This window comes from Ambystoma mexicanum, chromosome 2q, assembly GCF_040938575.1.
Source record: "Ambystoma mexicanum isolate Mex_15411 chromosome 2q, UKY_AmexF1_1, whole genome shotgun sequence".
Lineage (NCBI taxonomy): Eukaryota > Metazoa > Chordata > Amphibia > Caudata > Ambystomatidae > Ambystoma > Ambystoma mexicanum.
In genome coordinates, this window is record NC_090924.1 from 251,284,951 (window position 1) to 251,311,762 (window position 26,812).

Consider the following 26,812-nt stretch of genomic DNA (forward strand, 5'->3'; position numbering starts at 1 on the left):
GCACTTGTTTCAGCATCATGGTAGGTGTGTTAGCGTAGAGAAAGGTTAGGGAGGCAACAAAATACAGCAGTTATGTTTTGTGGTGACAACACAGCAAGAGAAAGCAATGGTCAAAACACAGCATAAAGAAAGTGGACAAGAGGAAAACGCCATGAACAGAACAGCTCCTGCAGGCCTGCGAACGCATTAGCAGAAAGTGGAAACAGTTCAGTGTTGTTGGAAGGAGGAGAGGCACATTCTTGGCCTTCATGTGAAGTCCATCACCATTGCATAGGCCCAGAACGCAGAAATTGCCAGCCCGTTACATGGAGGAATTACACAGTGGCAACGCCATAGCCCCACAAGCAGAAGAAAAGAGCTCATTAAAAGGGGAGTAACACTCTGCCCATTACTTTAGTATGACTTTCTGTCCCCATTCGGCCTCTACAGGATATAAATTAATTCAGCTCATGAATGTGCCCAGAAGAGGGGCAGAAGTTGCAAGGACTGCAAACAGGTTCTGTTACTGTCGTTTACGTTTTGTTTTTTGCCTCTCTCATGCAGTTAAAGGAAAAAGGGACAGTTAATTCTTCATAGAAATTAAGAGCAATAACATAATGAATGACAATGAAGGCAGAGGTGGATTGGGTAGTGGGCAAGTGAGATGTGAATTATCTGGCAGTAGATAAATACAAGGAAAAAGTATTAGTAGCATGTATCAAGGCAACAGCAGGAAGTAATAATAAGAAAATGTATATACACTTTGAAAAACCCACCCAATTTTCTCTATGTTTCAGGCGCGAAGGGACTTTTAAACAAATACCAGTGGGAGAAATGTGCGTTGAATTAATCTTCACCCAAGCCCATGAGCAGGGATGGGAGGCCCAATCGCCAAGAGGGCTGTGGGACCCGGCCTGATGCCCAGAGGTCACTAAGCTGGGGCACAAGAAAAAGCCCCCTGATTGTGTGCTCTCCCATCCCTATGTGCCCCCATAATCAGGTTGTCCCCATGCACTGATTATCCTACTACCCCAGTATCTGATGAAAGGTTCCTGGACTTGGAGCAGCTAGCAAGTGTTCTGAAACAGAAGTACTCGTACAATTACATTAGGAGTGTCTTTCAAAAATATACATGGTGTCCAGGCAGATGACAAAGGCGACAGGGCCAAGAGAAGGAACTTTGGGGTTGAGAAGAAGATGACTTTGGGGTGACAACTTTTCAACAACAAAAACCTACCTATGAACTGCTGGGTCCCACCAAAGTGTTAGAGCGTCACTTACATGGCCTCCCCAATGCCTGTGGTGGCGAGGGTCACCCGTTGTGCATTAAAGAGGGAATGAATAGAGATATAGGAAATTATGTTGATGGTGCACAGTGGTGTAGGTTTTGCAAACTTACATACAAGGTCAGCATGTGGATTTTACGATTGAAAAGAAAAAAAAGAAATTGTAGCTATGGTTGTTTTTGCATTCTGCTGTTTCCATTTCTTTACCCTCATAGTATTAAGAGAAGCAACGATGTATTACGCCTGCAATAGGTGTCTGGACAAGTATATATTATATGGTTTATGTTCCCGTAGTTACTGAAGTAATGACCCAACCCCTTGCTAGTATCACAAAAGAGATTAAGCAGCTCCAATTGAGCATCATTACCAATTTTAAACATGTGAGTGCTTGTATGACCAATTGGCATACACCACTAACAATATATAGCATCAGCGCCTGACCTGTGTTGGCGGGAGGTGCTTCAGGAGAGGGCTGCCACGTGTGCTCTCTCACTTCCCAGGCCATGAGTGCCTTCAGGACTTCTGTGGTGGTTCCAGAGGAAGCAGGCCACACTACGATGAACGACACAGAATATATTTCCTCATAAGGGCAGTTGCATGAAAGCACAGACAATGATAGAGAATTGCTGAAGTGAAGATGGCCGATACAATACATAGTGGAAAGCCCAAACAAAGGAAGAGTGAGAACTGTAACACAAAGGGAATTGCAATGCAGTAAGACCGGAAGAAGAGGGGTAGGGGGACTACCTGAATGCTGCAAGAAACACCAGCTACTGGTATATGGACAAGCGTTTGCAGGAGAAAATGGGTCAAAGGGCTGCAGGGAAGTAAAGCACAAGCACTCCTGACAATTCCAGTGGAGCTGGTGCAGAGAGGAAACCATGCATACCTCGGTGGACAAGGAAGTTCAAATTGCTCACATGAGTAGAGGACAAGGGAGGCCTTTGCCCAGAATGCCCCTCAAGAATAACACCACTACCTTACCAGGATGAAGGTCCAGTAAAGGTAGGGGAGAACAGAGGCTGCAAACACATTTGGAAGGTACACGGCATGAGAGGAGGCGCAACAGTATTTGCGGACCACCATTGGGCCTGAAGCTCACATGCAGGTGCCCCCCAAATAGAGGAGGGGTATGTACCCTGGTGCCATTGCACACCAGCCTTGATGGTGCCACAAAAGGACATAGAAATGGATGGATTCCCCAAACTGAACACACATCGGAGGAAGAAAAGGGCACTGAAGCTGAGCAGGATAAAGAGGAGGAGGTGACCTGGAGCACGGACACACACAGAAAGAGCTCAAGCGACCTGAGGGGGGTGGCAAAGGTGTGGAACGACAAGACCCCCAGTCAGTGGGGAGGGGCTTCAAGTATGTGTGGTCCATATATGTGGACCAGAGGGGGGAATTGTAGTGGGGTTGTCTACCACCCCCCCCCCCAGCATACCACCAAGTTGAGAGTGACGCCACTCACTGAAGCAGCCCTACACACCATAACCAGATAACATCACTGAAGTAATCATGAAGAGGTGACTTGGCTGAACCCACACACACACACACACGTAGATGCGTTGGACATGAAGCATACACACATTCCTACATGAAGCCACGCAGACATTTTAGATTAGATTGCTTGCAGACACGAAGAACATTGATAGAGGACGGACACACTCTTGCTATGCTTGCACTAATGGAAAGTTGCACAAGAATACATATGAAGTGCTTTCTGATGCTTAAACGCAACCAACACGAAAGCCCATGTAAATAAAGATGGAAGCCACAGCCTCACTGAAATGAATGGAAGGCACTGAAGAGGCGAAAGAACACAGCGAGAGGCCTGACATACTGATTTCACTGAGAAACGCAGACCAGGCTGTCAGTGCAGCTATTGTGCACAGCCTTGCCAAGGGCACCAAGAGAGATTTTCCAGTTAACCGAAGAGATAGGACACCTGCAAGAGTAAGAAGCTGAAATTCCTCATTAATGCAAGCAGAGAAACTCAAGTTTGTGTCCCTACACACGTGATCCGAACCTGGGAGACAAAGCCCACTCATTGGAGACAGGCAGAGACTGTTGTTACCACCAAACTGAAGACAGATGACGCAAAGTGATACAGCATGAAGTTACAAGCTAGAATGTCTTTGCTTGTGGTCAGAGGGTGGAAACCTTATTGGAACAGGAAGCACCCTGTTGCCCTTCTCCCCACCCCCATTTTGGCCATGTGCTGGTAATTTTCACAGGCTGAGAAAGCTCATGTTGGCCAATCCTGACCCACAGTCCACGCTAAGCTCACTCTTGGTTGCATAGCCCAATCACAGCATACTAACCTGACATATCTGTAGTTGCAACATCTTGTAGGTGGTCCCAGGCGGAGCTACCCGATATGGCCGGACCAATTAGATCATCCAGCCCATATAGAATACATATCTATCCATACTATTCATCCAATCCCGTCGCAAGAGGTTTCAGAAATTTATCTTTTGTTTGTGATGTCACTGCGTAATAAAACTCCATGATAAGCCTGTACCGAGTACAGAGCATTGGAAATTTTGAGACGTCCATTCGCATGCCTGCTTTTTCTGAAATATAATTATTAAGGCAGTACATTTGTCACATTTCTGGACTCCTCCATTATTTGGGCATGGGGATTTCCCCTGAGCTAGACCTCTGGCTTTTATCTTGCTTCAGAAGCATTGCGATGCATCCTGCTATCAGTTGAACACTAGTATGATACATAGATAACTGGAATGTGTAGGTTGAGTAGCGGGTAGCAAGACGTGTGCAGGACACATTGTAAGCGGAGATGGAAAGGGTATTTATGAGTTTGCAGGATTTCTGTGGCATTGCATGTATGGAATTGAAGGGTGTATGACATTCAATTTAACAGCTGGGACGATGTTGGCTCCTCAAATAGTGTAATCCCTGCCCATGAGTGCCATTCTTCGTTTTTTGGATACATTGTAGAAGACTTGCTTGCTTTCTGATTGCATTTGGCTCTCATGCTCGCTTGTCTAGGTGGTGAATCCTAGACTCTGGATATGCTGTCAACCCTGCTTTTGTGTCTGGACTGGTCCTGCTATGCATATGTTATTGGTTGGCTGGAGGTGTTTATTAGATACTCTGTTGCCGACTCTGAAATATCCCCGACTGGCTCTAGGTTAACCTTTTCTACTACATGATTCGCATCTGTCCCTTTCTGTAGCAGTCTCATGCAGTTCCAGCTCCCGTACCTATTCTTTCCCATTCCTCTGATTCACTACCACTCTTGGAATCCTGCTGCTCGAATTGTGCCTCTCTCGTCTTTGTGCCATCTGGTTACATTCTGCCACCCGAGACTCATACCGCCACCCCTCTCCCTTTTTCTTGGGACTGCGGTACTTCTGATCACATTCAGGGTGTCATCAAGGCATGGAATACACTGCTGCTTATTCTCACCATCGCATCAATTACCCTCCATACATGGATCCGCGACTACCATCTTAAGGTTCCTAGCCTTCCCAGGCTCCTTCTCAGAGATGCACACACCCTCATTTAGCTAATCTTTGGCTATCTACCTGATTGTATGCTCCTCAAATCTGTTGTATATTTTTTTCAGCTTGAGGTTTGCCTGCTGGCATAGATCCCCCTTAAGCATCTCTAGAGAGCCTGATCAGACCATGTATTTAATGTTCTGCCAGGACATCGGCCGTGAGGGGGGAGGAGCTAAGGAGCTACCCTCATGGGCATCCAGTCTGCCCACCTAGATCTGACAGAGGTACACTGATCCTGATACACAGATTGTGGCGAGCCCCAAGGCTCATGTGTCTCGCCCACTTTGTATAATATCTTTACAAAGCCACTGTTTGATAAATTGGACCTTCTGGGTGTCACCTACACCAATTACGCAGATGTCACCCAGATACTCCTACCCTTGTCAGGCATCTATGACACAGATGTATCTCGGATAAACTAAATCTACACCATCATGCAGGCATGGATGGCCCTCCATGGCCTCTGCCTGAATGATGACAAGACCGAAATCATCCTGGTTGGTTCACATACCAACTTAAATAAACACAGCCCAAATTACACCAGTATTAACATAGATGGGAACATACCCATCGCCAAAGATGTAAAAACTCTAGGTTTTTACCTCAAAGCCAACTCCAATCTAACCAAACCAGTGAACATGACTGCCTCTGCCACTGCCTACACAGGCAAGCTGATCAGGGCGTGTAGACCTTTATTGACATCCAAAAGCTGCCTTATTCTAGCTAGAGCACTCATACAGTCAAAACGGGACTACTGTAATGGTCTCTACCTAGGTGCCAACAAGTCCATACTCAACAAACTGCAGATACTGCAGAACAATGCGCTCAGAGCCGCCTTAAAAATACCTAGAAGAGAGCACATCCCAGCAACCAGAAATCTCTGCAAATGGCTCTCCAAACAAGAAAAGGTCGACCTGAAAACTCTCTGCCTAACCTACAAAGCGCTAAACCACCTAGCGCCACCCTATCTCACTGACAAATTCACACTGAGATCCTCCACTCGTATTACAAGATCCACCAACACCTCTTGCTTAGTGGTACCTAGATACAACCTAAAAAGAGCAGGTGGTTCCAGCTTCCCGGTCATGGCCTCCCAACTTTGGAAAACACTCCCACCGGACATCAAATCCATCCAAGTATTGGAAAAATGTAGGAGTAGTGTCATCGCCTGGCTACTTAAGAATTAACCCAATTTTTCTCTCACTTTTGCATCCCCGACTACTCTGCAAATGTACCCTCCCGTCCATGTATGCATGTATCTACTCTTTGCTCATGACTGAATTCATGCTTGTACTATGTGTATTAACTGAATTCTTGCCTTGTACCATATGGCATGTATTTGATCTGTAACATGTAACCGTATTCTTACTCACTAGCGCCCAGAGATCCCTGGGTCAGGTGCGCTATACAAGTAAAATAAACAAACAAACGGTGCACCCTCAAGTTAAAAATGTTATATTGCTCTCATGTAGACAACTTAAAGGATCACCACAAACTGAGTGTACTGTGAAGCACAGGTTTTTGTGTGTATGGTGTAAATCCATTTAATGCTCCTCAATGAAGCTCTCAAAAAAAGGGTCCAAATGGCGAGTATATATTCTGCTATGCATGGATCATGAACTTTAGGCAAACTCGTATGCAAACCACACGATGGGCATGTCCTGGCAGCAGAGTGTGTAATAAATAGCAAGGTAAAGCATGACATGGGGTGGTTTGGGATATTAAGAGACCTTTACTTCGACGCAAGATCTGTCTGGGATTCTTGAACCTTAGTGATAATGATCGGCAAAATAGCAGAACATCATGACACACAGAGTGAGAAACAGAAGCCAACTGGATCCACATATCCAATCACAGCTGGATAGAAAGTCCAAATTAGCAGATTCGCAAGAGACCAGAGTAAGAAAATAGTACCAATCTCAGAGCTGCACATACAGTGCAGGGCCGGTGACTATGTACTGTGTTACCACAGAGTCACATGTTTATTTGAGTGGTGACGAGCAAATTGGCAACAGTGCACCGTGTGTGCGATTAATATGCATTTAACACAGCCCTAAAAGAGTCCATGGCATGTTTGATGTATCAGCGTACTATACACATCCACTAAATACTGTCAAAAGAATACACTTGCAGACTAAAGGATTTGAGTGATGTACAAAGATGGACGGACTGCCATTTCTATATTTTTTTTATTTTTGTTTTTTTAACTTTTAGGTGTTGCGTCTCAGCGCACATGTGTTTTCATGGATTCGATGCAAAATTCAGCAAGCACCCTACCATTACAATGCTGCCAGGCTAAAAGCAGCCAGCGGTGCATAGATGTATGCACACATGAAGTCCGACATTTTTTTCTGGCACGTAATGTTTTAGGTCTATGGTTCCCCCAACATGACTGAGGATTCAGATGGTCTTGGAACGCTATAGGATGCATAAAAACCAAACCCAATTGCATATGCTTATTTATTGTACACGCCACTGTTCTTAGAAGACAATGAAAGCATGTTTTTGTAAATAAGGCCTGAAAGGAAACATGTACAATGGAACGCTGTGGTGCTTGCAGTGTCCATCTTCCCAACAATGGAGTTTCTGGCCATCTTTAGCAATGGTAACACTTTTTGGTTAATAGATCTATTCTAAATTAACAAAAACACACAAAGAGTACTTGCACGTATAGTGTACAGAACTAGGGCTCCAAATGCAAACATGCACATCAGGCTGGCAATTTCCTTATCAATGATGCATTTTCTTTTATAAAAATAGATTTTGCTTGTGCACTTTTTCATAAGGTGGCATGGGAAGTAAAAATATTAAACACAATTGATAAATAAATAAAATCCCTGCTAGTACAAATACACAAACAGAGTTTCCAGTGAAGCGCAGGAGGTCCCGCAGGCTAGCTGATACTGGGGTTCGCTGTGTGGCCCAGAGACTGGATGTGCTGTAGAAGCTGGTCACAGTAAGCCGGCGTTCGGTGCTTGTGTTTGACGGCTTCGATCTCTTGAGCTAGCAGGGCCGGGTGGACAACACTGCCTTCTTTCAAAGTTTCTGCAAGAGACATGGATACATGATTTCAGAATGCTGGGCTTAACAGATTGCACTATATGATGTCCCCCAAACCTAGTGCAAGGTCCCACCCAACACACTGCCCACAATACATCTCGATGTTCTAGTGGCCAGAATCCTTAATAGTCAGATACTCCTTACCCACAGTCAACTGACATGTGTGCCCTTTGCATGGTCGGACTGGCCTATAGGGCAATAGGCCAATGGCCAAACCAAAAACACAAAATGCTGGTGTGGGACAGTTTTTTTGGTCAAAGTGGGCCACTTTGATGGTCAATGTTGCCCAGTTTGATGAGATACTTCACTATGCAGCTAGTAGTTTTGACCATTGTTACTGAATACATATTCTATAACATGTACAATATGCATCACATTTTATTTTAAAAAATCTCCCCCTTGGGTACTTCTCAAACAGTCTGTCACAAAAGGAATGAATTGTAATTTGCAACTGTGGGACACTTGTTAATTGGTGCCAGAGACAATTTTATGGCCCAGTCTGACCCTGGCCCTTTGCCCAAGTTACCACACTCCCACACAATTTTGAGTTATCAGGATACACATCATGGACATTAGGAATTAAAGACTTAGGGGGCAGGAGGAGCCAGCTTAGAGACAGAAGGGAAGGCATGTAGACTTCGATAGTCAGATTAGAGGCGAATGCAGTTCACACTTAGCCCGAAATATGTGGGGTTTCACAAGCCATTGAAGCCTATCCACTATTTACAAATACTATGCTGCGAGGCCAAGGAGAGCACGAGGGAAAGCAAATGTGTGCATAACAACGGGCACACTAAAAGAGCCAAAGCCCAGAACTGCAGAATATATGAAGAGCCAATAGCCCTATGCACACTCCAATGAAAAGAGTTCTACTTACCTGCACGAAAGAGCCCAGGGTGTTGGTAGGCCAAGAAAGCTGTGTATTCGCAAAAGGAAACATCGATACATACCTGTATAAACACAGCTACGGGCGTTAGCAAGCATGGTAGATACAAATGAAACCCACTTACCTGTGGGTACTTTAATATAAATAAAATATCATATCATACTTTGCCAAAGACATCGTACCTTTTACAATTACGTAGCTCTCCCAATGCTTTTTAAAATGGCGGAAGATGTGGATTATGTGTTCAAAGCATGGGACTCAAACCAACATCAAAGCTGCAGCATCTACCACAATGAATAACATTTATAGGGCATTGACAAAGGGGGGAAAAGTGCATACCAAAGTCCGGACTAATCACTCTGATCCAAATGGTGCCACACTGGAAGATGGAAAACTCTTGAATGGACAAACATACGGTAGCAAATACCTAAACACACACATACCAATGCCGAGGTTAAAGAGGACTTCGTTGGGCAGTAACTGGGCCACCAATGGCGGGTGCATGATATGAATGAATGGCATAGAAGCGTGCCCCTGTAACTTTCCAAACCCATGATCACAAGTTTTGTCTAGCTTGAGCCTTAGCCAAGGTGGCTACTCAGACACTTAGGTACTCAGACAGGGGGCCAAAGGCTTGGTTCCTGGTGTCATCAACATATTGATGCAACAGTCCAGGAGTCTTGTGGAGGATGTCGGGTTCAATGTAGTCACTGAACAATGGCGGTCACTGCACAGAGGGGTCCAACCCATAGGCGGCTCTTGAAGAACTATGCATCTTAGTTGAACTCGAGCCTACCGGTAGCCATAAGTATATCATCCCAGCAAAGGCCATGTCTTTTAGCAGTCTAGCGACCAAAGCCGCAATCTTGCAGTGCAACCAGCCCTAAAGGCACAGTACATTTGAAAGTGAATGAACTGCGCAAATCAGATCGCACCTAAAAGAGGCTTTGCAGTTGGAGCATTGGTCACCAAAAACATGTCATGGTTCTGCACACGTGCATTACACTAGTGACTGGTGTAATTTCAGAAGAACGTGCACACATTTCAATACTTAGTAGGCTTTATCTCAAAATGTTCCATGTGTAAAGCTGAGGAACAGGGATCGCTTCACTTGTCAGAGGAAACGGAGAAAATCAAGGGCTAGATTCCATACTCAAAAACAGATGTATTGAGAGGCCACCAGGGGGCGTAAGCAACATAGCTGCCTACGCGCGAGGCTCCGTCCATGCCCTGGTGATTTGTGGCAATTTTGGCAGAGCTGTGCACTCGGGACCCCCCGGAAGAGGGCCCCCGAGTGTCTGAAGGGGGGCTGCAGCCCTGGTGCAAGAACAGAGTCGCAATTCCCCTAGAGAGGGACAGCCGGCAACTAAGGCCCGCAACGTTCGTGCTCCCCGGCAGTGCCAAAGGCTGGGAGGAGGAGTTGCAGAGCGGGAAGGGTAACCCGCAGAGACAGCAGAGCTGCAGGCTGGCCCGAGAGCAACTTCCCCAGCGGAGGCGAGGTTGGCGCCTGCGGGGGGAGGGGTGGTCTCTGCAAGCCGCCACCTGCAGTGCACGACAACAGCTGAGCCCTGAGCCCGTGTGGGGAGGAGGAGCTCAGGCGGCAGCTGTAGGGCAGAAGGCAGAGCACGTCTGCAAGCGGGCCGCTGGGGAGAAGTGAAGCTGGATTGGCAGACATGCTGGTGAGGGGCGCCCTAAAGGCTTCAGAGCCCCGCGGAGAGCCGGAGCGGTGGCCTGTCTAGCCGGTGAGCTACTGGGCGGGAGACAGAACCTTTTTCATCAGAAAAAAACACCTTCCCCTTTAAATTCAGAGGCGTGCTGGGGTGCGGCCCAGGGAGCATGCACTGCCCTGATTCCGCGCTCCGGCGCCACACCTCAGTCCCAAATTTACACGTCGACAATAGAATTAACATTGCCTAATGACACCAGTATTATTAGGGGGGAGGTTGGTGGGAGGTAGGGAGGAAAGGGGACTATGGACTAAGAGTATGTTAGTCACTAGGGTGAGTAACTTATAATTACTCTTACATCCCGTCCCCTTTCCTCCATACTGCATGGGTGATTACAACTGAATGTAGCCCCAGGGTGGAGAAGAGACCCTCCTTAAGCAAATAGGTTTGTGAGAACTGCCTGTCCGTAAGCCACGTCAGATCTAGAGCCGGCATCCAAACAGTAATGCTTGCAGAACGCAGAGGGAGTGGCCCAAGTGGCCGCCCTGCTTATGACTTGCCAAGGGACATGGTGCTGGAATGCGATGGCCGTTGCCTTGGCCCCGACTCTATGGCCATGCATGTTGGTCAGAAGCGGCTTGTGCTGGCCCTCATACGCTTCTTTGATGGCCGAGAGCATCCAGCAGGATAGGGAGACCTTGGAAGCCTGATAGTCTGGTCTTGAGCCTCCGAAGGTGACAAACAGGACATCTGATTTTCAGAAGCCCTTGGTCCTGTCCAAGTAGAACTTCAGGGCGCGCCTGACATCCAGGCAGTGCAGCACTCTATGTGCTTCGTTCTTCGGATCGGCAAAAAATGTAGGAAAGACCATTTCCTCATTCAAGTGGAAAGCAGACGGCACCATGGGCCGAAATGATGGGTGTGTCCGCAGGCCTAATTTGTCCCTGTGAAAGGTAGTATATGGTTCTGGAGGCGACAAGCGCCTGGATTTTGCTGACTCTCTGAGCTGAGGTGAGGCCGACCAGTAAGGTCGTCTTGATGGTGACCAGCCTGATGTCCGCGGATGCCATTGGCTCAAACGGTTTGTGCGTCAGGGCGCCCAAAACTATGTTAAGGTCCCACACGGGGTGCGGCCACCTAATGGGCGAGTAGAGCCTTGCAAACTCCGTCAAATGTTTCTTGACTATAGGGTTGGAGGAGGGGAAGATCCCCTCCTCCGAGTTCCTGTAAGCCCCGATGGCTGCGAGGTATGTACGACAGGCACCCACCTGGACCCCCGAGTGGGCGAGGTGCACCGAGAAGGAGAGCACGTCGTCCAAAGCACATACCAGGGGGTCGATTTCCTTGAAGTCTGCCCAGTGGCAGAACCTGGTCCATTTACTTTTATATTGGGCCCTGGTAGCTTTGCTCCTTGTGCCCTGTATGATTTCCAGATTACCCTTGGAGAGGCCGAGGTGTCGCAGCGTTACCTGCTCAGGCACCATGCTGTGAGGGATGGTTTCTGAGGCGCTGGGTGGATGACCCTGCCCCCCCTGCTGCGACAGAAGATGTGCTAGGCCCGTCAGCAGGTGAATTGGAGGCATCTCCGTGAGGCTGAGCAGCTCTGAAAACCATGGAGCTATTAGAATGATGTTGAGTTGGCGAGACTCCTTGATCTTGCAGATCACTCTGTGAATCAGCGGTGTGGGCGGGAAGGCGTAAGCCTTCATGCCGTTCCACTGAAGCCGAAATGCGTCGCCCAGGGAGCTGGGGCCATGGCCCTGCGAGGAGGCGAACGGAGGGCACTTCTTGTTGTGCTAGATGGCAAAGAGATCCACTTAAGGATAACCCCACCTGTTGAAGATCTCCTGAATAACAAGGTTGTTTAGCTGCCACTCGTAATTGTCTGCTCCCAACCTGCTGAGCCTCTCCGCCTCCAGGTTGTATTCCCCCAGAAGGTGGACTGCCGTGAGGCAGATGTTTTCCAGGGCCCACTCCCACATGCTAATTGCCAGTCTGCACAGAGGAGGGGATATGGTGCCTCCCTGCTTGTTGACTTAGTACATGATGGTCGAGTTGTCTGAATGAGGACAACCTTCCCCCTGAGAAGTGGTAGGAATGCTCTGAGCGCTAGCCAAATGGCTTTCAGCTCCAACCAATTGATGTGGTATCCGAGCTCCTGTTGAGTCCAGGTGCCGTGGACCGAGAGATCGTCTAGGGTGGCTACCCAGCCCTCAAGCGAGGAGTCTGTGGTGATGGTGGCCTGCGGGGAGGGCAGCTGAAAGGGCTTTCCCATTCGTAGGTTGCAGTCCCTGGACCACCATGTTGGGTCCGAGTGGAGAGATGGAGGACAGTGATCATCTCGGATTGAGAGCCCCGCTCCTGGTTCCATGAGGCCGCAAAGTGCAGCTGAATCCTCCTCAATCTTGTGTGTGGAACGGCTAATAGGACCGCTGCCAAGAGACCCAGGAGATGCTAGTACCACCATGCCGAGGTCACCTCTATGCTGAGGAAGTGGTTAGTGGCCCCCTTGATGGCCGAGATCTTGTCCTCTGACGGAAATACCTTCTCGGAGCACGTGTCCCAGATGAGGCCCAAGAATGTCAGAGTCTGCGTGGGCTGCAGCTGCGACTTATTTAGATTAGGCGAGAAACCCAGATCGTGCAGTGTGTTCATAACGGCATGGGAAGAGTGGTGAACCACTTCTGGAGATGTAGCCCCGACGAGCCAGTCGTCGAGGTATGGGTAGATGCGGAGGCCCTGCGCTCTGAGGAGGGTAGCCAACATATTCATGAGCCCGGTAAAGACCCTGGGGGCCGAATTGAGGCCAAAAGGAAGGACCTTGTATTGAAAATGGTAGCCCATGATCCTGCACCGTAAGAAAGACAATGGGGTTACTACATCAGGACGTGTAGGTACGTGTCCTTCAGATTCAGGGAACAGATCCAGTCCCCCTTGCACAATGTCTCCGCTATTAAAGCTGGCGTAATCATCTTGAATTTCTGAAGGGGTAAGGAGAGGTTGAGGGTGGAAAGGTTGAGCACAACTCTCAGGCCCGCCTGATACTTCTTCTGAATGGCGTAAATCCTGGAGTAAAAGCCCAAGCCTTGCTGGGAGGCTGGGACTTAATCCACTGCCTGGCTCTCTACAAGCAAACGGATCTCCGCCAGAAGAGTTGCAGTCCCAACCTGAGGGAGTGGAGGGGAGGAGGGAGGAGAGGCTGGGATAGGATAGGCGGTACCCCGTGGATACTACGGAGAGGATCCAGGGGTCAGTGAAAATCTGGCGGCAGAAATGTGCATGGAGAGCAAACCTGCCCCCGCTGGAGACCACGTGGACCTGAAGAGACGTGTCATGCCTTCTTTCCCTCTGAGGCTGTCACAGAGGAGGGGGAATGGAAAAACCCCTTACGCACTCGGTTACGCAACCGTTGCTTGCGCCGGTTCCGAGATGGCGAGCGGTCCGGCTGCCTGGATCTCCGTTCCTGGAAGCCACAGACCCTCCATACGTACGCCCCCTGTTGGAGCGCTGCTGTGACTGGGTGTACAACTTGGGCGTGGTCTTTGTCAAGATGGATAAAGACTTGGCCATTTGTGAGCTGTTTTGTCCAGCTCTTTGTCCGTGGTGGAGTGGAAGAGGTCCCCTCCTCCCCCCCTCGAACAGTAGGTCTAATATGCGTTCCTGGACGTCACGGTTGAATTTCGTAGCCCGGAGCCAGGCTGTCCTTCTCATGTCCGTGGCGATACAGATGGCACGGCCAGAGATGTTGATATGGGCCATAGTGGATTCCATGAGGTCATGCGCCACCAGCTTGGCCTCTGCCAGCCCCGCCTTAAAATGTGATTGGCTATGCACAGGGAGTTCCGGGAGGAAGTCTGCAATTTCCCACCATAACCTTTGGTTGGTGGCAGCCAGCAATGCATCAGCATTGACTTGACGAAGGAGCAGGGACGCATTGGCATAAGATTATCTTTCCGTACGCCTCCAAGATCTTCTCCTCCTTGCCTACTAGAGCCGCAGAGGAGGAGGCTGAGGACGCCTAAGGCTTGGAGTATAGTGATGCCGCAGCGATCACTGAGAAGTATGGCTGAGGATGGGCCGAGAGCAAGAGTGTATCCCCCTCCATCTGCCTGTGCTTGGCATCCAGGCGTCGATTGACGGGCTGGGCCAAGTGGGGCTTAAGCCAACCCTTCTTGGCCAGGGAGACTACATCGGTCTGCAGAGGAATCCCCGTCTTGGCAGGGGGGCGTTGTGTGAGGACTTCAGCCAGAAACCCCTCTGCCGGCTGGTCGACCTCGGTCTGGGGTAGGCCCAGGTATTCCGCCAGCCCAGCAAGACGTTTGTGGAAGGCACTGGCTGAGGATGGCGTGTCCGGATCCTCATCGTACGTTTCCTGGGGATCAGGAGGATCCTGCGGAGGTGGAGTAGTTGGAGCCGGAGGCTGGGGCACATGAACCGCAGCCGGGGGCTGAGGAGGCGGGGGAGGCTGGTACAAAACCACCTGAGGAGTCGGCTAGGGAGCCGTGGGGCGTCGGTGGAGGTGCTTGTGGTGCCGCTAGCATAGTCGGGAGGACTTCTCTGATGTCGTCCTTAAGGATAAGCCCCATACGAGGTGACTTCATGAGCCTGAGGAACCTCTCGAAGAACCCCTCCGCCCCTCTGAGGGAGGCCAGGGGGTACTGACAGGGTAGGCGGGGGCTGCTGGAGCTGCCGCATACCCTGCCCATATGGACGCAGTGGGAAGCTGCCCTGTGCATAAGAAGGATAGGCTGTCGGCCACGTACCTGGTTGAGGCCAGTCCCACCTTGACACTCGTTCTTCGCTGAACTCCTGGAATGGCCTCAGACGGGTGCCTCTATTTGGTGTGGCGGCCATCTTGTCAAGCTGCCTGCCACGTGCATGCAACATGTTGGTCAGCTCGCTGGGCCCAGCCTCCGCCAGGACTCTTGTATGTGGATCACAAGGCTTACCCTGCTCCTTGGGGCTAGGCCTGGTAGGTGTGACATCCTCGACCCGGGGGTCAGTAGAGCTGCGTTTAGTTGCCCCATCGGACGTATTGCCGGTACTAGGGCGTAGCCCGTCAGCCGTAAGGCCGGTACAAGGGTGGAGCCCCTCGGATGACGATCCGGTACAAGAACCTTCCGGTCCCTCAACACTGCCACTGGGAGGATCCGAGGATCCCTCGGCCCGAGGGCCGGTAGCTGAAGGAGCCTCAGTGCACATGCTGGTATAAGGACCTGAACGGTCCCTCCCATGTGGGAGAGTCCTTGGGAAGGAGTCTCCCTTGCTGGGTGCGATAGAAAATAGCGGCCCTACTTTGGGCCTCGCTCGGTGCTTCACAAAGTTCTTGAGGTCCTTTGGAGGCAACTTCTGGAAGAGCTCCCTCCACCTGGCTAGTCTGTTCTACAGCGCTTTCGATGACAGCAAGCCACACGCTGAACAAGCTTGCCAACTGTGGTCTGGGCCAAAGCAACGTAGGCAGAGGGCGTGGGGGTCTGAAGTTGGGAAGAGCATGTTGCAGGATGGACACCTGCTAAACCATGTGGAAGTCGGCATGCTCCTTGGAGGAGCGTGGCGCCTGAGGACCGGAGTACCTGAATGATAAAAAGACAAAAAAAAGATAAAGAGAAGAAGAAGCTGCGTGTGGAATTACATGGCCGAAGCCAAACCGAGGAATGCTGGTGAATTCGGCCTGAGGTGTGGTGCTAGACGGCGGAGTCAGGGCAGCACATGCTCCCTGGGCCGCACCCCCACGCGCCTCTAAATGTAAAGGGGAAGAAGGTTTTTTCTGGTGAAAAAAGTTCAGTCTCCCGTCCCTTGGAAGGGACACCCATGCAGTATGGAGGAAAGGGGCCCGGACGTAAGAGTATGGAAGAGTGTAATGCGAGCGCCACGTGATCCGGAAGGGGCTACACATGCTGGTGGAAAGGAGAGAGCGCAAGTGAAGGAGTGGGATAATAACCCTTGCACAGTATCGCTATCAGGACAGTGAGGCAAAGGCAAAGGGGTACCGCACCCATGTGTTGCAGAGATTGGCACAATCAAAAGCGATATCCAGGACATTTTGGAGGAGATTAGGGGAATGCGGAGAGACATGGGAGAGAAGGTGGCAGACCTCTCAGCAAGGATGGTAACAACGGAGGACAGAGTGGAGAGAGGGAAGGCCAACCAGGCCTGGAGGGGGATCTCGGAAGTACAAACAGAGACATGCTCCTTGGAGCTGGAGAGATAGGAAGAGGAGCTACGTCTCAAGATAGACAATATTGAAAACCGGGAGAGACAATCGCCGGGTTTCTGGGCTGCGCGAAGCAGAAGGGGAATCCCCCGGTGGCCTAGAACGCAAAACACAAGATCATTGGAATGATCCTGGGGTCCAAAGAAGGCGAGAGGGTAACCATTGACAGAGTGCATCAGGCTGGAGGAGGAAACAGAGGGCCACAAACTGTCCTGGTCCAGATGCACTACTATGGCGACAAGGTGAAGATACTCGAAACGGCACAGCGCCTTGGGGACATTGAATATAGACAATCCAAGGTCGCCGTCTTCCAGGACCTGTCAGCCCACACACTGTCGAGGGTAAGAAGCGCAGGCCCCTAACCAAGTGGCTCCAGGAGAAAGGGGTGAGATATAGATGGGGATATCCCTTTGCGCTGGTGTTCTAGTGGGAGGGAGAGAGGTTCCACCTGGTCAAGGAGGAAGAGGTCAAGCGCACCACGGAGGAACTGCAGAGTGGAAATTCACCAAGAAGAAGGTGTGAGTGGGCAGGACTCTTGGCGTGAGCTCCACGACGCAAACTCGGCATCAGGGGCGCAGAGTGAATGGGCCAGGAAGTTCCAGAAGTTGTACACCCCATCTCCCCGGCAAGAGGATACGTGAAAATGTGAAAGGGGTTCGGGGATTTCTTCAGTAGCCCCTGTTTCACACGATGTCCGCGGCCTTGGAATGAGCTCCAAGGCTCCCTCTGTCATGGTTTGATAAGGGGGAGGGAAGGGTGGGAAACCATGTTGATGGGTTGGGAATGGTTATGAAGGGGGGTGAGGGGGTTCCCCAGTGTTTTCAAGCAGTTTGCAAGTTGTTCATTAGGTCGGATAAGAGGAGTTGCGGAGCGGCGGGTTAAAAGGCTGGGAACCGAGGGGAGGAAGGAACAAGTTACTTACCTGTAACTGTTGTTCTCCAGCATGGGTCTGGCATGGATTCACATGCTCATGAATATTCCCCGTCGTCAGGCCGGGAATCCTCGGTATAGAAAAAAAATCAGTATCAGTTTCGTTTCTGATCTGTCTTTCTTAGTAGTAACCAATCACTGTTCTCTGGGTCATACTGCCCCCAGCCAATGACTGCCCTCTCCCTAAGCCCCGCCTCTGGCAGCCATCCTCAGATTTGGTAGTACGTAAAGTGGCTGTATGACCAAGTGAAGAGCCGCAGAGGGGTAGGCGGGAGGGTTCACATGTGAATCCATGCCAGACCATGCTGGAGAACAACAGTTACAGGTAAGTAGCTTGTTCCTTCTCCAGCATGGGGTCTGGCATGGATTCACATGCTCATGAATAAGAGAATACATAGCAGTACACACATGCACAACCACGGGAGGTGGCAACAGGCTCAACATTAAGCAATACAACAACTCAACATTAAGCATCTCTTACCTCCTCACCAGGCTCACCTTAACCGAACAGGTTGCGCCGCACTGCTTGGCCGACCCTGGACTCCTCCCTGGAGTCCCGATCGACGCATTAGAATCTTGTGAAGGTGTGCGTAGACCTCCACATCGCAGCCCTGCAGATGTCCAGCAGGGGCACACCAGACAGGAACGCCGTGGTTGCAGCGATCGCTCTGGTCGAATGGGCTCTCGGATGGCCGGGCAGCGGTCGGTTTGCCAACCGGTGACAGTGTATGATGCAGCCGGAGAGCCATCTGGAAATGGAAGTCTTCGAGAGAGCCTTCCCTTGATTCACAGTCCCAAAGTTCACAAACAGCTGTGATGTCTTCCGAAAACTCTTCATGCGGTCCACGTAGAACTTCAGCGCTCTAGCTATGTCCAGCGAGTGCAGAGTCCCTTCAGCCGGCGACGAAGGAGACGGGAAGAAAACTGGCAACACCAAGGGTTCGTTGAGGTGGAAGTCCGACAGCACCTTGGGCATGAAGGAGGGGTGCGTCCTCAGCACCACCCTCGTGTCGTGAAATGTCAAGTAAGGCGGCTTGCAAGATAGGGTCTGGATCTCTCCCACTCGTGCGGTGGTGATGGCCACGAGAAACGCTGTCTTCCACGACAGAAACTTCAACGGTGCCTAATGCATAGGCTCAAATGTGGCCCCCATGATCCTGGTCAGCACCACATTGAGCTCCCACGCCGTGGCAGGGGCCTTCACCGGCGGGAATGATCGGAACAATCCTTTCATAAATTCCTTCACCAGTCGATGAGACCACAAGGATGCCTGTCCCGTAGTTCTGGTGTATCGTGAGATGGCGGCTAGATGTTTCTTGATGGAAGCGTGAGCTAGTCCAGCCTTGGCCAATGACAGTAGGTACGGCAATACTTGAGGGGCCGTAATCTGCAGAGGGTTAATCTTCTGTGCACAGCACCAGACAGAGAACCTCTTCCATTTATGTCCGTAGCACTTGAGAGTTGAGGACGCCCTGGCCTTTGCAAGAACCTCTCTGCAGTCGGCCGGGATGGCGTACCCTCCAAACTCTAGTGCTGCAGGAGCCAGGCCTGCAAGTTCAGCGACTCCGGGTTGTGGTGAAGAGTGGTGCCTCCTTCTCTGGAGAGAAGATCTGCGTCCGTCGGCAGCTTGACTGGTGTGGACGTTGACAAGTCCAGAAGGTCCGGGAACCAGATCTGTCTCGGCCACGCCAGTGCGACGAGGATCATCCTGCACCGGGACCTCTTGAGCTGGTTGATGAGCCGGAGCAGCAACGGCAGCGGAGGGAACGCATAAAGAATTAGGCCGTCCCAGGGGAACGAGAAAGCATCGCCCATGCTCCTCGGCTGGGGGAACCTGCTGGCGAACCTCCGGCACTTGGAATTTGTCGCCATCGCGAAGAGATCGATTTGGGGTTCGCCCCATCGTCGGAAGAGTCGATCCACTTGATCCTGGCGTAGTTCCCACTCGTGGTATGAGCGCAGCTCTCTGCTGAGTGAGTCAGCGATCGTGTTTTTTATTCCTGCCAGATGAAGAGGCACCAGAAACATCCCTTGGGCGACGGCCCAATGCCACAGATCCTGGGCTTCCTTGGATAGGACAGGGGATCTGGTTCCGCCCTGCTTCCGGATGTAGAACATCGTGGTGGTGTTGTCGGTGAAGATCCTCACCACCTTGCCCTTGAGGGATGGAAGAAAAGACCTGAGGGCCCAGAACACTGCGCGGAGCTAAAAGATGTTGATGTGGAGTGACTTCTCCTCCGGAAGCCAAAGGCCTCTCGCGTGAAGATCTTCGGAGTGCGCTCCCCAACCTTCCAGGGAGGCATCCGTCGTCACTGTCACCTGGTGAGCTGGGGTCTGAACGTCCGTGCCCGCCGACAGATGAGAGCGGGTACCCCACCACCGGATCGCCTGACGGAACGTCTCGTTGAGAGGGATCCTGTCCTCGAAGCTGCCCGTCGACTGGACCCAGCGGGCGTCGAGGAACTCTTGTAAGGGGCGCATCCGAAGCCTGCAAAGGCGCACCAGATAAATGCAGGAGGACATCATCCCAAGGAGGGACCTGATAGATCTTACCCTGGCCATGTCCGTGGCCAGCAGACGCTGCACCTTGCCCAGAATGGTCTTGTCCTTTCCTCCGACGGCGAGGCCAGCCGCGCCACTGTGTCGAGCTTGGCTCCCAGAAACAGGGCGACTTGCGACGGAACCAGGTGGGATTTTGCAAAGTTGATGGAGAATCCCAGGTCCGTGAGCAGCTGGACGGTCTTTGCAGTGTGCTCCACGGCAAGCTCCCTTGTCCTTGCCCGGATGAGCCAGTCGTCCAGGTAGGGGTAGACGTGGATCCGCTGTAGGCGCAGCCGTGCCGCCACCGGTGCCAGGCACTTGGTGAACACCCTGGGTGCCGACTTCAATCCGAATGGGGGGGCCTTGAACTGGTAGTGCCGCCCTTGGACCACGAACCTGAGGAACTTTCAGTGTCTTTTTAGAATGGGGATGTGGAAGTACCAATTCTCCAAGTCCAACGACGACAGGAAATCGCCCTCCTCCAGCTGTCCCAGCACATGCTGGAGGGTGACCATACGGAACTTCTGTGCCTTGATGTACTTGTTCAGTCGTCGCAGGTCCAGGATGGGGCGCCATCCTCCTGTCTTCTTTTTTACGAGGAAGTACCTTGAGTAAACTCCAGAGCCCCGACGCCTCTTTGGGACGAGCTCAATGGCACCCTTCTTGAGCATCGCCCTTACTTCCAACAGTAGTTGAGGGACGTGATTTTCCTTCCTGGCCACGGGTGGAAAGCGAGGGCACTTCTTCTGAAACTCGAGGGCGTGCCCTTGGGCCAGGGCGTTCAGCACCCAACGGTCGGTGGATATGGACCCCCACACGCTGACAAACCTCGCCAGCCGGCCTCCCACCGGGGTGCTTCGGCGGGGGCCCGACCCCACGGTCGGTTCAATCTTGTTTGGAAGCCGCCTTGCCTCCTTGACCTCCCTGTCGACGACGACGGGCACCACCTGACTTGCCGCTTCCCATGTAGGCTTCCTGGGACGAAGATCTTGCCGCTTGGTGGTACATGGAGGAGCCACTGCCGGATCCCTTGGAGACACCTTGTCTGCCTTTGGAGCTCCGAAAGGACGGCCGTCGTTGTTGGAGCACACCCAGTGCCCAGGCAGTCTCTGTGTCTGTCTTGATGGCCTGAAGGGACTCATCAACCGTCTTCCCAAACAAGTTGTTCCCATCGAAGGGCATGTCCAAAACCTTGGTTTGTACGTCCTGGCAGAAATATGTCGCCTTGAGCCATCCTCGTCGTCTCAGGCAAACGCCGTTGCCCAACTGACGGAAACCGGTGTCAGCGATGTCCGTTGCCACCGTGATGGCGTGGTCCGAAGCAATCTCACCTTCCTGTAGGATTTCAAGGGCCTCAGCCCTTTTGGCGTCCGGAAGGAAGTCCAACAGAGGGGCGATTTTGAACCACAACTCCCTGTCGTAGCGGGCTACGATAGCCAGGGCGTTGGCCGCCTTGATAGTCGTCGCTGCGGATGAGATGACCCGTCGTCCCATCGTGTCCAGCTTCCTGCCCTTGCCGTCCGGTGGGGAAGTTGATGTCGAGGCCGATGCCCCCCCAGCTTTCTTCTTTGCCGCCGCCGAGACGACCGAATCCGGGGTAGGTTGCGCCTGAAGGCCGGGGTAGGTTGCGCCTCTTTGCCGGCGCCATGGCAGGGTTCTTGAGGAGGGCGAGCCCCTCACCCCAGATGTCATCAAGAAGTGGTACAGCGAGGACCGTCTTCCTTTTAGCCTTGCGCCGTTGGTAAAGGAACCCTTCCTTCTTCTCTTCTGGGCAGAGCTGGAAGAGCTCGGATGCCCTGGAAATCATGGCATGAAAGGATCCAATCTCGTCGGGTGGGGACGCCCGAGCAGGGGGCGACGGGGGACACATCCCGTCGTCGCCTCTGTCGTCATCTGTACCTGTCGTAGCTGTGTCTGTGCCTGTATCATCCCCGTGAGTAGTAGACCGGGGGAGGGCAGAGCAGGCTGCAGAGGTGGGAGAGGTGGCATAGGATGCGTCGTCCTCCTCTTATGCGGTGGACTTTCCGAAGGTCCCGGCTCCGGTTCCCCCGTCGGGTCTGGCTCAGGTACCTCTGTCGGGAGGAGGGGCAACATTGTCCTTATCTCCGAGCATAAGGACTGAATCGCTGACAAAATGGCCGCCGAAGTGTCCTGCGGCGCCGGAAACGACGGGCACGAGGGCTCTTGAGGAACCTCGTCGGCGACACCGTCGCTCTCGTCGTCGCCCTCGTCGGGATCCCTCCCGATGGGCTGGGCCTCTTCCACGACTTCGATGAGCTCTTCTTCAGAGGTCCTGTCCGTATACACGATGGCCACCTGCCACTCCCCCACCTTTTCCAACGAGGACTTCGTGGGGGTCTTCTCAATGGGCCTGAAAGACGACTCCCTCCGCGTTGGCAATGAGACTCTGGGTCCTGAGGTCGCCTCCACTGGCGTAGCCTCCACAGGCTGAGCCAGGGCCGCTGAAACATCCTCAATCGAGGTCTTAGCAGGGTGAATTAAGGCCATCGTTACCTTCTGTACGCCTGGGGCCTTCACCTTGGGGGGGAGGGTCCGAGCCTCGCTCCCCCTCTGCCGGAATCTTCGAGATCGACCGGGGCCTCTCCAGAAGCTTCGTCGGGTTCTCAGACTTCCTCTTACCCGAGCCAGAGCGTTGGCTCGTGGTTGATGGCGCCGGGGAGGATGCGCCCTGCCTGGCAGCCAAGGAGCCCGACCGTTCGGTGCTCCCGGTGCCGGCGGACTCGCAGTGCTTGGCCTTTTGTTGGGCCCCCGTCGCCCGGGCGCCCTCACAGGATTTAAAAGACTGCTCGGACTTCTTTTTCTTCTTTTCGCCTGACAGGCTCTGCCCTTCCAGCCAGTTGGCGAGACGGAGGTGACGATCCTTCATGGTCCGCTCCGACATGTTCCCACAAAACGCACAGTCCTTCTCCGTGTGCGTCTTGTCCTCATGGAGGCAGTAGAGGCATAACGAATGCTCGTCCTCCTTGAAAACATTCTGAAGCTGGCATCCAGGGCAGGTCCTGAACAGCTTCCCGGGCGTCGAGCTTTCTTTCTCCTGGGCCATGTCCGGAGTAGGCCTCGGAACTTCTGGAATCCTCCAAAAGCGTAACTCGATGAAATCTTCACCCTTGAGGGGCGTAGAAAACTCTGAAACGGATCCCCGTTGATCGGATGTAGAAACGGTGGAGCGTGAGGCTCTATTTAACCAAAAAATGAGAAAAATCTCCTGAAAAAGCCTGAAAACGCAGCAAAAGCTCGAGAGCTACAGCACGAGGACTCCCAACACTTGAATGTGCGGTAAAAATCTGAGGATGGCTGCCAAAGGCGGGGCTTAGGGAGAGGGCAGTCATTGGCTGGGGGCAGTATGACCCAGAGACCAGTGATTGGTTACTACTAAGAAAGACAGATCAGAAACAAAACTGATACTGATTTTTTTCTATACCGAGGATTCCCGACCTGACGACGGGGAATATTCATGAGCATGTGAATCCATGCCAGACCCCATGCTGGAGAATTATATGACAACGCCAGCGTTGGGGGAGGAGGGTGAGGGGCGCTGCAGTGGTTGGTAAGGGGTTTAGGGAGGAGGGAGGGGGAACTGAGTGGAGTGTTCAGGGCAGGGACGATCTCTCTGGTGGTTTGACGGGTGTGACCACAATGTTAAGGACACATGGTCGGACGCCTCGGAGGGATGGGGAGGAGGTGGGTGGAAAGAGGAGGGGTGATTCGGGGGGGAAGGGGAGCTGGGGGGGCCAGGGAGGGTCCATGCAGTGGAGGTTACAGTGGGTTAGGAGGGCCTACTTGGCGGAGGATATGAAGGCGGCAGGGCGAATCGGGTCGCAAGACGATGGCTGAGCTGAGGGTGGCCACACTAAATGTGAAGGGGCTGATCACCCAAAACAAGAAGTCACAAACCAGTAATATGTTTCACAAGCAGCGGCTGGTGATTTGCTTCCTCCAGGAGACCCACTGTAAACAGGGGGCCGAGTCTGCGATAAAGGGGAACGGTATAGGTGAGGCGTATTTGGCATCTCACAAGGACCAAAAGAAGGAGGGGGTGGGTATCCTGGTGGGGAAGGCATTCAGGATGACGGAACTACAGATTAAGAGGGGATTTGGGGGCCAGTTCCCAGAGATTAAGGGCCTCTACAAGGGTATAAAGGTTACGCTGCCCACGTTATATGCGCCCAATGCAGGACAGGTGGGCTTTATACACTGCATGTTCAGGATGTTGGAAAACTTGGCGGAAGGGGCCATGATCCTGGGGGGCAACTTCAATCTGGCGGCAGATCCAGACTCCTGGTCGGCAAAGTGAGGAGGGCCGAGAGTGGCCAGTAGGGGGAAGGTTACCTGTCAGAACCTCATGCAGGACTATAAGTGGGTGGATGTCTGGCAGAGGGGCCGTTTGGGGCCGGGGGATACACATTCTACTCGCCCCCAAAATCAGTCCATCATAAGGATAGATCTGTTGCTGGTCCAACAAGAACAGGTGGGCGAGATGAGGGGGCCTAGAGTTGAGGTTGTAAAGTGGTCAGACCACAAACTGGCGATGACGGAGTGGAGGCCAGTGATGCCGCACTGACGACAGTCAAACTGGAGGTGCAATGACACTTTAGTGAGAGATACAGTATTTTCCTGGAATTCCTGGGGAAGGAGATTGAGGCGCATTTTGTAACCAACGAGAACGGGGAGGTAGGAATGGCCACGGTCTGGGAGGCGGCAAAGGCCACACTTGGGGGTCTGCTCATAGCTGAGGGGGCAAGGAAGAAAAGGGAAAGGGGACTGAACGCGGCTAGACTCTGAAAAGACCTAAAAGCACTGAGGACCCAGCTGCCCCAAAAGGGTGCAGATAGAGAAAGGCTCCTGGGGGAGATGAGAGACAAGAGGCAGAAGCTTCACGCTGTATCAATAGGGGAGGTGGTAAATAAGATGCGCTACACGCGGCAGAGGTATTACGAGAAAGGAGATGCAGTGGAGTGCTCCTGGCAAACAGGGGGAGGGGAGGCAGGGCGGAGAGGAGAGTGGACAGGATAAGAGGGGCTGACGGGGTCCTGGTAGAGGGAAGAGAGGAGATTCCAGCCCAGTTCACTGATTACTATTGGGACTTAAACGCTAGGCCGGCAGAGGCGACAAGGGATGAAGTCCACACTTACCTGGAGGGGATGCAGCTTCCAAAACTTTCGGGGGCCAAAAAGGAAGCACTCAAAGAGGAAATCTCATGTGAAAAGGCGCTAAGTGCGATACAAAAGCTAAAAGTAGGCAAAGTCCCGGTGGAGGACGGGCTCACTTCGGATTTATATAAACAAACAGTTTCAATCCCTGCTGGCACAACCCCTAGCCAAGCTGTTTAATTCAATTGTGGTGGGAGGCATCATACTGCCAATTTTCCTCAGGGCCTTAATAGCAGTAATCCCTAAACCAGGGAAGGACCCAGTCAACTGTGCTTCATACTGACCCCTCTCCCTACTGAACGTGGACGCCAAAACCTTTGCCAGGGTGCTGGCATCACGCCTGGAGCTATGCCTCCCGCGGGCCCTCCATGCAGACCAGAAAGGCTTTATCATGCGTAGGCAGGTGGCGGATAACCTTCGTAAGACACTGCACAGCCTTAATGCACCGGGGGTGATAAAAGAGGGAGCCCTGTTCTTGGCCTTGGATGCGGATAAGGTCTTTGACAGGGTGAGCTGGGCTTTCATGGAGGAGCTACTCTCAGTTTTTGGGATGCACCTGAAGTGGGAGGGATGGATCTAAGCACTGTACTCTGAGCCGACGGCCAGGGTGGTGGTGAATGGGGGTATATCGAAGGCGTTCCCCCTCTGACGGGGCATGAGACAGGGATGTCCACTCTCCCCAGTGCTTTACACATTAGTGATGGAGCCGTGGGCGAAGGGGTGGAAGAAAGACAAAAGAATAGGGGGGGGGTCTCTTTAGGGGGATTAATGTGCAAGGTCAGACTCTTTGTGGACGACGCCCTGCTCTACATCACCAAGCCAGCCCAATCAATCCCCCGCATACTGGAGGGTTTGGGAAGGTAAGGGGAGTTATCTGGCTTTAAAGTCAACCTAGGGAAATCATTGGTTTATGTGGTTGGGGATCTTCTGGGGGCAGAGAGGGACTATATAGGGGGGTTGCCTTTTTGGACACAGGAACATTCCTTTCGGTACCTAAGGGTTCAGGTGTACCGCCAGTACGGAGAGCTTTTCCCCGGGAATGTTCTCCCACTATGGGCAGCGGTACGGAAAGGTACGGAGAGGTGGACAAGGATAAAACTTACGTGGATGGCATGATTAAATTGCATTAAAATTGTGATATTGCCCAAATTTCCATTTTTATTTCAAATGCTCCCAGTGAGGGTTCCAAAGTGCTTCTTTGAGGAAGTCGAGGCAGCCTTAATAAAGTTCCTTTGAGCGGGGGCTAAACATAAGATCGTCTATGGGACATTGATATTGCCGTAGGAAGACTGAGGATTGGGTTTTCCAGATCTCTATACTTACTACAGGGCTGCCCAGCTCTGCATATTGGTGGACCACATAGACCCACACATGGACAAACAATGGGCACCAATGGACAGTGCAGTCCGGGCCCCAATCTCCTTAGGGGAATGGTTCTGGCTGCCAACGTCACGCATCCCGAGGAGAGTGCTGTGTCACCCAGTCCTCGAAGTTCTGTGATCCCTATGGAGGGGGGAGGGGAGGAACAGATGGCCAATCACGTAGCTGTCC

General features: G+C 52.1%; 1 protein-coding gene across 1 annotated transcript in view; it reads right to left on the reverse strand.

Annotated features, from left to right (window-relative positions):
• Positions 1–6,962: 6,962 nt before the first annotated feature.
• Positions 6,963–26,812, reverse strand: part of DNAAF5 (dynein axonemal assembly factor 5) — a 629,742-nt gene continuing 609,892 nt past the window's right edge. The window contains exon 13 of the mRNA XM_069647233.1: positions 6,963–7,837. Within this exon, the coding sequence (XP_069503334.1) occupies positions 7,686–7,837 (152 nt within the window). The 3' untranslated portion in view covers positions 6,963–7,685. The remainder of the gene's footprint in view (positions 7,838–26,812) is intronic.